Raw genomic sequence first — 9,273 nt, forward strand, 5'->3', positions numbered from 1 at the left:
CCACTATAAAATGGATTTTCATGCTAATTGGAATTTCTTACCAATGTTTTGTAGGTTGAGGCAGATCTTGGCTACCCTGGAGGAAAAGCGAAAATCATTCACAAAGAATCAGATATGATAATGGCATTTGCAGTTAATAAGGTAAGCCTCAAATACTACAATAAATGTAATAGAAAGATCTTAATTATAGTTAGTATAAATTTTCTATTTGTGCTGCATAGGCAAACAGCAATGAAATTGTTTTGGCATCTACACACGATGTTCAAGAACTTGATATTTCAGCTCTACTGGCTGCTCAGTCATTTATATGGATTGGGGAAGAATATGACAGAGAGTCTAAAAGGTAAGATTGTTTCTTTGTGGTTACATTAAGAGCATTGGTTTACTGTGAGGCAGGATATATACCCGTGTAAGTGCAACTGGATCATACCAAAAAAAAGGTAATTAGTCATCTTCAATAGGTCTCAGATTGCTTTACAAAGGAGTGACAGAAGGCAAAAAGAATAATTACTGTCTGTTTTACACATAGAGAAACTAATGTTTTGAGGGGTTTGAGTATTTTGGGTGTGTCTGCACTGCACAGTGAAGTAAAATCCCATGGTGCATAAGCTAATAAATGAAGTGCTACCTTAGCAACACTGCAGCTGCATCATTGCAGAGTTGAGGTTAGTTGTGGTAGCTGATGCTAGTTGTATAATGCAGCAGCCTGAATTATTGTCACCTCCATTATTGTGCTGAGACCTGCAAATGTACCAGCTGCAGCAAGCACTTATCTGTACCACACTCCATTGCACAGAATAGATATACCTATAGACACACAGGTCAGGAATATTCCAATAATATTCTTCCCAAGAGAGCTTATATTGTCAACATCTATCTACCACAGTTAGGATCATCTGTTGAGGTTAAACACCAATAGCTTTGGTGCAGGTGGAAAGCGTTTGTGCAATGCAACTGCAGGAATTATCAATTTATAGTCTCATTATAATCACTTCCTCTGCCCACTGCCATTAGGCTCTTGACAGTGAGCTGAGCAAACAGCATTGGTAGCAAAGAAACATTTGTTTAAAACAGAACACTGCTGTTCTTTTACAGTTCTGATGATATTGACTTTCGTGGTTCTACCACAACACTCACTCAGTCAACTGGACCATCTTTTGGAGTGAGTCAAATACAACCATCTTCATCTATGCCATGGTTAGGCAGTGGTCAAACTAGCACTGGAGCTGGCGTGGTAAGTACTTTTGTTATGTGCAGCTCAGGAGACTGTTATTATTTTAGTGTATTATTTAGTAGAGACACCTAGTGTGCATTAGTCATCATGCTGTTAATTCAATGTTGACATACAGTGATCAAGGGCTGGTCAAAAAGAAGGTCAAACTAAGCATTTACTTGTACATTGAGGCATGGAATTATTGTGACATAGATAATAATGGGACAATAGGTTTTTTCTCTTTATTATGAGAACTTTGAGGTAGGACTTGGAGTTTCTGGGGACAAAACCAAACAAAAAAAGCAAATCAGAACAATCCCAAACATTAAATTCTTGCATTGGGACTAATATCAAAAGCATACACATCAGCACATGCTTAAGTTCTTTGTATAACAGAAGACAGTATTAATACTATTTGAACTGCCATATCTAAAAATGCTGTCATAAACAGGCTTTAATCACTATACTTCAACTAAACATAATTAGATGCAAATAATGTTAGCTTAATGGATTATTTTTTAACTGGGGACACGCACCATGTAGTAGTATAAACAAAATTGAAAAGTGTGTTTATGTCTTTTTTTCAAAAAGATTCTAATTTTCATTTGTTTTCTATGAAGCTTATTAAAAGAAATCTGAATAACATCAAGAGAATGGCTTCACATCCAGTCCATCAGTATTGTAAGTGAATCACACTTATTAGTATGGAGTAGATAATTTTCTATAAAATACTGTAGTATGAATGAACATCTGTCTTTTAATCTTAGATCTTACAGGAGCACAAGATGGTAGTGTTAGAATGTTTGAGTGGACAAGGCCACAGCAATTGGTATGCTTCCAGCAGGCTGGGAATGCCAGGGTTACAAGAATGTATTTCAATTCCCAGGGCAATAAGGCAAGTAAAACATTTAAGATTTTTCCTTTTTTTTTTTTTTAATTCATAAGTAAACATTTGGTTGTGGTGTGACCTCTAAAACACTTTTAACTGGTGACACACCAAACTGTTAAGATGGCCTAGAATGATGCCACAAGTAGTATCATATCATGCATTTTGGCTGCATATGGAAGCTTTGTAATAAATGCTGACCCTTACTCTCCCTTCTCTTCTGTCAGCTTCCCACTGCTATCCCATATCCTATTTGCCTTATTTTCAGACTTTTTGTTCTCCCTCTTCTGAAATCTGTGTTCCCATGCAGTCACCATTTTAAATTAAACATAAAAAAAAAAAAAAAAGCTTGCTTATTTTGTAGAAACAAATGTATGTCAGTCTAGGCATATATGTTTTTATATATCACATAGCCTATTAGTTGAAGAATGTAGGTATACTCCAGTACAGTAAAGAACAGAGTGTACAAAAGAGCCATACGCTTTGGCCAGAAATTACTCTGTGAGGTATATGAGATGCAGAGAACAGAAGTGGACAAAGAAAGAAATTGGGAGGAATACCCACCTCTTCAGTTTTTCATGTTGTCTATTCTGTTATTTAAGCTGTTCTTGCCTGAGTACTACTGACAAGCTATTTAACTTCATGATAGTTAAGAGCCATAAAAAGTAAATTAAAGTTGTTTGGGTGTGACTAAGATATAAAACAGCAAAGGTCAACATTTAGAAATAGCTGGAAATATAAAGTATACCCAGCATACCTATTTTCAGGTAGCATAAAATCTCATTTAATTTTTTTTTTTTTTAATTAGTGGTTTGATTATGTTTTGAGATATTTCAATCATAACATCACATGGGAATCAATTTTAAGGAAAATAATTAAAGTGTACTAATTGTCCTCCCTGCTTCACATGGAGATCACTCAGGCAGGACTTACAAAACCAGACTAAAAGGAGAAAATATAAAAAATAATTTTAAATATTTCTAAAAACATTTTGTAAAATGCTTATAGGTATAGAATATGCTGTATAGAATATACAGTATTAATTGTTATGCATTTTGCTTAACAAATATAACTCAGTCATTTTACCATTCATGATATAGTACAGTCCTTCCATAATTGTCATCATGCTTTTAGTGCAGGTGGACATATATGTAACTTTATGAAGTATTTTCATGTACACTTTAGTATTTAACATTAGGTTTTGAAAGATAAGCTTCCACACTTAAGAAGCCTCCATTTCCAGAAAAGCGTTAGGTATGTAGGACAGCATCAGTCATTAAACAATCGGCACTTGAACTCACTTGGCTTCTAAACCACTTTTTTGTACCTGACAATCATTGCTGTTGATATTTAATGTGCAGGCAATGGTTTGGTGCTTTAGGTAGGTTTCCTCCTGAAATCACCTGTTTACTGTCATGAAGTAATCATCCCGTAACCTGTACATTATGGTAAAAAATGCTTCATTCCTTGCAGTGTGGTGTTGCCGATGGTGAAGGATTTCTAAGTATTTGGCAAGTAAACCAAACCACCTCAAATCCTAAGCCCTATCTGGTAAGTAAACAGAAGTTTTTAAAACAATTTTTTTTCTTTTTATAGAGGAAATTTAAGTCTTTGTGACTTCAGACAGGCCAAGACCATAGGAGTTTCACTGAGACATTTTTGATTTTGCTGCTTTTTCATTGCCATACTTCATGAAAACAACTGTAGAGTTTCAATGATGCATCTTTGGAAAAGTAATTGTACAATAAACATAAGTTACTAGGTAATTAAAAATGCTACTTCAGCATTATCCTTGATTAAATTATCAGTCAGAGATGATAGTAATGACTTTTCAACTCCAAGACTTAGTAAAAATACACTCTTCAATCCTTTTCACTCCTTCTTAACAGTACATGAAGACCGTGCTTAATTTGAAATTCAGGCTGTTGTGATACACTACATTATGGATTTGTTATTGTTCACTTATTTCAGTAGCTTTTTATTTTATACTGTATTTTTAATCCATAGCTCCATTCTCTGAGGTTTCAAACTGCATTGCCTGTCTGTTTTTAAACTTTGTTTAAAAGACTGCTTGTGTTATGCTATCAGCGACATCAGACTGATAGTAACTTTTGATGCAGACTACAACTGGTAAGATAGCATCTTTTTTGTTTGTTTTGTTTTTAATAGAGCTGGCAGTGCCACAGTAAAACCACAAGTGACTTTGCATTTATAACCTCTTCAAGTCTAGTTGCTACATCAGGACAGTCCAATGATAACAGGTGCGTTTCAAGAAACAATGAGGAATTTCACCAAAGCTACCTATTCATCTCCATTAACTTACTAGCTCTTGTGCGTTAATGCATGGATGACATTTTAAGGCTCAGTGTTCCAAGCTTTGTTACAGCTTGAATTTGCCAGGTGATTTCTTTGAACATCATTCCTTCAGTAGCTAGTTCCCCAAATCTAGTTTTTGTAAAGAGTGTTCAACAGTTTGCCAGTTTTTTCGGGGTGTATTCCAAATGCAACTAGCTTGACATGATGTTGCTGGGGGGAGAAATATGTTCAGCGTAGGCAAGATAATTCTTTTTCTCTGAAAAGAACAACTTCTGTAACTTCTTGATACAACCTAGGATTAATACACATCTGAAATGTAAGAAGCATAAAAGAGCACAGAAAGAATTAAAGCTCTTAACCCTGCATATACTCTCCAGTGACTGCAGAGCCAAGGGCTCCTTGTTCAGTTCTACCTTCTAGGCTTTGACATAAAATGTGAGCACTTCGAGTCATGTCACCCCATGAATCACTTAGCAACAGGCCATAACGACTTATTTTTTTCCCCCTCAGAAATGTGTGCCTCTGGGACACTTTGGTTTCATCTGGCAACAGTCTTATACATGGTAAGTACTGCAGTGAAAATTAAACCTCTACTTCTTATTGACTAGGGAAGTATAGCATGTGTATGCATTTGGGGCAAGGGGAAAAAATTGCACTGGGGAACTGGTCTAAATACGTGTTACACACTAGTGCACCAGAGCTGGTACTGTTTAGTCTCTAGCATGATGTTAATCTGCTCTATATAAAAAAATAAGAAGAAAGAAGGTCATACACAAAGCTGTTTTTCTGACAGTATTAATAAAGTCTCAAATATCTGAATACAGTCCTGAAAAAAATTAACAGCTGACTAATTAAGGCTGCATTATTGAACTCTTATGTGTATGCAGGCTTTCGCTTCCACTGGCACTTAATTAATATATCCAGTATTCTGCTGAAGCACAGGGGAAAAGATAACTGTAGGTAACAGTAGAAGCAACTCCTGTCTACTGTCCTTGTCTTTCAGCACTTGGACTGGATTCTTATAAAGATGTTTGTGCCTATTTGACCAAGTTCAATAATTTCATCTTTATGTAACAAACTAAAGCAAAAATCTATGTTGTGCTATGAAAGAAAAATACATACAAAAACTACATACAAAAACTACATACAAATCCAAATATAATATCCTGGACTTTTAAAAGAGAAAATTCAACCATCATAAACATATACAAACAATTGCAATACTTGAATAAGCAATAGGTACATTCTGAGATTCATATTTTAAAACTAGAAGATTGCACAGAAGTTCAGCCTCATTTTAAAGAAATTGAGGCAGGGCTCCTATGAAAAGTAGGTTAGGAAATTAGAATATAATAATACATATCTATAAGGCAATTAATGTTTACTTTAATTTTTTAGTTCAGCTATAGTATTTTTTAACTCAGGAATTTAATTGAACTTAATGTGGTGAATTTAATATTTTCTCAGTTTTTTAAATTCAGCTATGTGCCTGTATTCTAAAATAAATTAGATTGCATATTATGCTTTCTTGTGCATTAGATCTATATAGCTCTTATGAGAGCAAAAAGCTGTCAGCTGATGAGACGTTACCCATATGAAGGAATGTATCTGTCAAGTTAAAAAATATTCACATAACAATTTATAGAAGAAATGCATTTTAAGATTGAAAGCTACTTACAGTTTCAAATCTATTAAATTCTGACATCCTCCTTCTTCAGCCTTCACTTGTCATGACCATGGTGCCACAGTACTTCAGTATGCACCTAAACATCAACTGCTAATTTCTGGAGGTAGGAAGGGATATATCTGCATCTTTGACATCAGACAGAGGCAAATCCTTTACACCTTCCAAGCACATGAATCAGCTATTAAGGCCCTTGCACTGGATCCTTCTGAGGACTATTTTGTTACAGGCTCAGCAGAAGGTAACATGAAGGTAAGGTATTGGAGGAGCTGAATTGTATAGGAGAGTATTTAGCTTAAGTAGTGTATTGACATATGTTTATCAGCATGCTGTAAACAGCCAGATGATGTGGTAACAAAACAAAAACAAACCCAAACCTATATTTGATATATAGGATGCTCGCCTCATGTTTATTACATAAACTTAAATATACTAATATCCTTCTAAACCAAGCGGGTTTTGTTCTCTGCTAAATAAGATAAAACAGTCTTTCTAAAGTCGTGTGACTAAATTTTAAGTGAATAAAGCAAAGTGCATGATTGTGAAATCTTAGCTTTATCTCTCTCATAAATATTCTGGTTTTGCCTTTGGGTATCTCTCTCTGTAATATAGGGGACGCTCAGTAACTTAAACACTGTGTGAAGTTTCTGTAGCACCAAGTTCTGGTTTTTCCTTTTGATGCTGTAGCCCCAGACAGCTACTGTGAGATGTCATAGTAGTAACAAACAAACAACAACAAACCAGAAATACAGTCCCTGTTTTAATGGGCTTGTTTCCTGAATACTAAAGGAAGGAAATACAAGAACTTGGTAAAGAGAAGGAGAATACAGTTCTTTTCCTTTTAGCTGGACTGCACACTGTTTAATGGGCCACACTTCATGGCCTGGTCTTGGTGAGGGTTCCTGCAACGTAGGACACAACAGAGAGCTCAGATGGCTGTGCTCCCACTTTGCATGCTACTCAGTATGCAGCTTACTCTCCGCAGCATTCCTTAGCAGAAAAGCATTTCCATGTTGCAGCATTTCATGGTGGGGGGAAGCCGGGAGGGGCACTACTGATCAGGTAATACAGGGCAGCTTCACCCTGCCCAGTAATGAGCTGGCCCAGATTAAGGTAGCCTTATGCTGTTTTGCTTTATGCTTCATCAGGAGCCTCTCAGGACTCTCGGACTTGTTGTAACTCTTGCTAATAGACAACAAAAAATATCCTTTATCTTTGTTGAATAGGGTTTAGAACAGCCAGGAATCTGAAACATTAGGGAAAAAATACAAATCCTAATTTTAATCTCCTTTTGTCATTCTTTTGGTACAGGTGTGGAGACTGACTGGCTATAATTTAATTCACTCATTTAAAAATGAACATGCTAAGCAGTCCATTTTCAGAAATATTGGTGCTGGTGTCACCCAGATTGAAACTGTGCAAGGCAATCGTATCTTCTCCTGTGGAGCAGATGGCACGCTGAAAATGAGGGTTCTTCCCAATGCTTTCAATGTACCTCCAGGCATTTTTGACATTCTGTAGTGTTATGTGAGCTAATCCTGGTTTTTACATGTCCCTTTAAGTAGCTAAAAACACAGTGATAAGCACTGTGGAAAGGAAACGTTTCCTTTCAACGCAGTTACTGCAGCATTAAATATTATGGGGAAAAAGATTTAAAAAAAAAAAGAAGCAACTTTCACAACAGGTATATTTTGAGTATGCCCATAAGGATCACTGGGGTGGAAATGCATGTACTGTACTGTAAAAGCAAAGAATTAAACCCAGCACAGTCAGTCGTAGGTGGGGTTATTGTTCAGTAACCCACAAGCTGCATTTAGTAAGTGTGTTGTAAAGACTCTGACAACTGTCAGTCACTTAACAAGCACTGTGGCTCTACAAATCAGTCAGCATTTCTGATGTGATTCTGATTATTTTTATTACAATTTTTCCCACTAATTGAAGCATGTGTACAACTTCCCATTGTAAAATAGTTTAGTTTTAGTTAAGGGTACTCAGTGTATTTGATTTTCACAAGGAAGTATAATGGATGCAAATGCCATGGAACATGTGCAATCAAGAACGTACTGTGAGAAATGTATCATTTTATGCCGAGATTTTTTTCCCAGTTATTATTAATACACAGTTGATAATGTAACTTGCACATCAACACATTTTTAAATGCAATTATTTTTAATTTGCACACTATTTTCCTTTCTTTCTGACAGCTATGTTTTCTATTGGACACCTGCCTTTACTTTAGGAATGTATTGTAAGCACTAAACGTTTGTAGTGAAGACATCTATGATTCTAGTCAGCTTTTAGTTTTGAAATTTGTTTGTCCAGAAAATACTTCATTAAATGAAGCTGTTAAGAAAATACCACTGGAACGTATGATGCCACATTTCAGATGAATGTCAGGCTTTATGTGGCCAGCTAGTAAATAGTGGATAAAACTGGTAATTAAGTTATTACCACAGTATATTGTATAAACTATGCAGAGTTCAATATTGTTTGCTTGTAATATAACTAGCTACTGTTGTCAGATGTATTTTTCTGTTGTAAACAAAAAACATGTTCTTAAGAGACTGGAACGGATGTCTGCATATTTAAATGTTAACAAACTGTCTTATTCTTCCAATGAAAATTTTGATGTCTGTGCTGTATTGTAAAATATACTAGAATAAAAAGCACCTTTCTCCAAAGGTGATTTTAAATTGCAGGCTGTGAAGTATGAGAAGTATGAAAAGAAAGAAGAGTAAATGTCATTGTTTAGTTTTCCCTTTGTAAGTTAAATAAATTACTTTTATTTCATGGAACAGTCCATTCCAGACCTCTTCCTTATATTTAAATAGGTTTAACTAAACCTCCAGTAAATTGACTGGATAGAACCTGAGCTAGCTTTAACTTGACCTCAGACTGTACTGAGATAAAAGGATTAACTGTTTGCATTTTATTTTCAGCTGTCTAAGAAAAGCATAAGGTTAACAGAATTGAGTTCTTCATCTCCAACAAAGGCAGATGCAAGAAACACAGCCTGGTTCTGTCACTGAGAAAAGAGGCCGTGTTTGCTGGCCCTTCTTCTCCAAGAGGTTGATCTGAGTGGTTCAGCAATGACATTCAGAATTTAACATGATTCAGGATAGGCATATTATCTAGAAACTGTCACCTCTGGCCTCAAACTGTATTTGCCCAAGT

The 9,273-nt window shown here is 35.7% G+C and overlaps 1 protein-coding gene across 4 annotated transcripts in view; it reads left to right on the plus strand.

Annotated features, from left to right (window-relative positions):
• The window catches only part of DMXL2 (Dmx like 2), a 54,166-nt gene extending 45,272 nt beyond the window's left edge, over positions 1-8,894 (plus strand). For all 4 annotated transcript variants that reach the window (XM_042803763.1, XM_042803765.1, XM_042803764.1 and 1 more), the window contains 10 exons: positions 55-141; positions 222-343; positions 1,096-1,234; positions 1,834-1,894; positions 1,981-2,108; positions 3,573-3,650; positions 4,269-4,360; positions 4,926-4,978; positions 6,134-6,351; positions 7,411-8,894. In XM_042803763.1, coding sequence (XP_042659697.1) covers positions 55-141; positions 222-343; positions 1,096-1,234; positions 1,834-1,894; positions 1,981-2,108; positions 3,573-3,650; positions 4,269-4,360; positions 4,926-4,978; positions 6,134-6,351; positions 7,411-7,620 — 1,188 coding nt within the window. In that variant the 3' untranslated portion in view covers positions 7,621-8,894. The remainder of the gene's footprint in view (positions 1-54; positions 142-221; positions 344-1,095; positions 1,235-1,833; positions 1,895-1,980; positions 2,109-3,572; positions 3,651-4,268; positions 4,361-4,925; positions 4,979-6,133; positions 6,352-7,410) is intronic.
• The last annotated feature ends 379 nt before the right edge of the window (positions 8,895-9,273 follow it).

The sequence above is a fragment of the Tyto alba genome, unplaced genomic scaffold (genome assembly GCF_018691265.1).
Source record: "Tyto alba isolate M040663 unplaced genomic scaffold, T.alba_DEE_v4.0 Super-Scaffold_41, whole genome shotgun sequence".
NCBI lineage: Eukaryota > Metazoa > Chordata > Aves > Strigiformes > Tytonidae > Tyto > Tyto alba.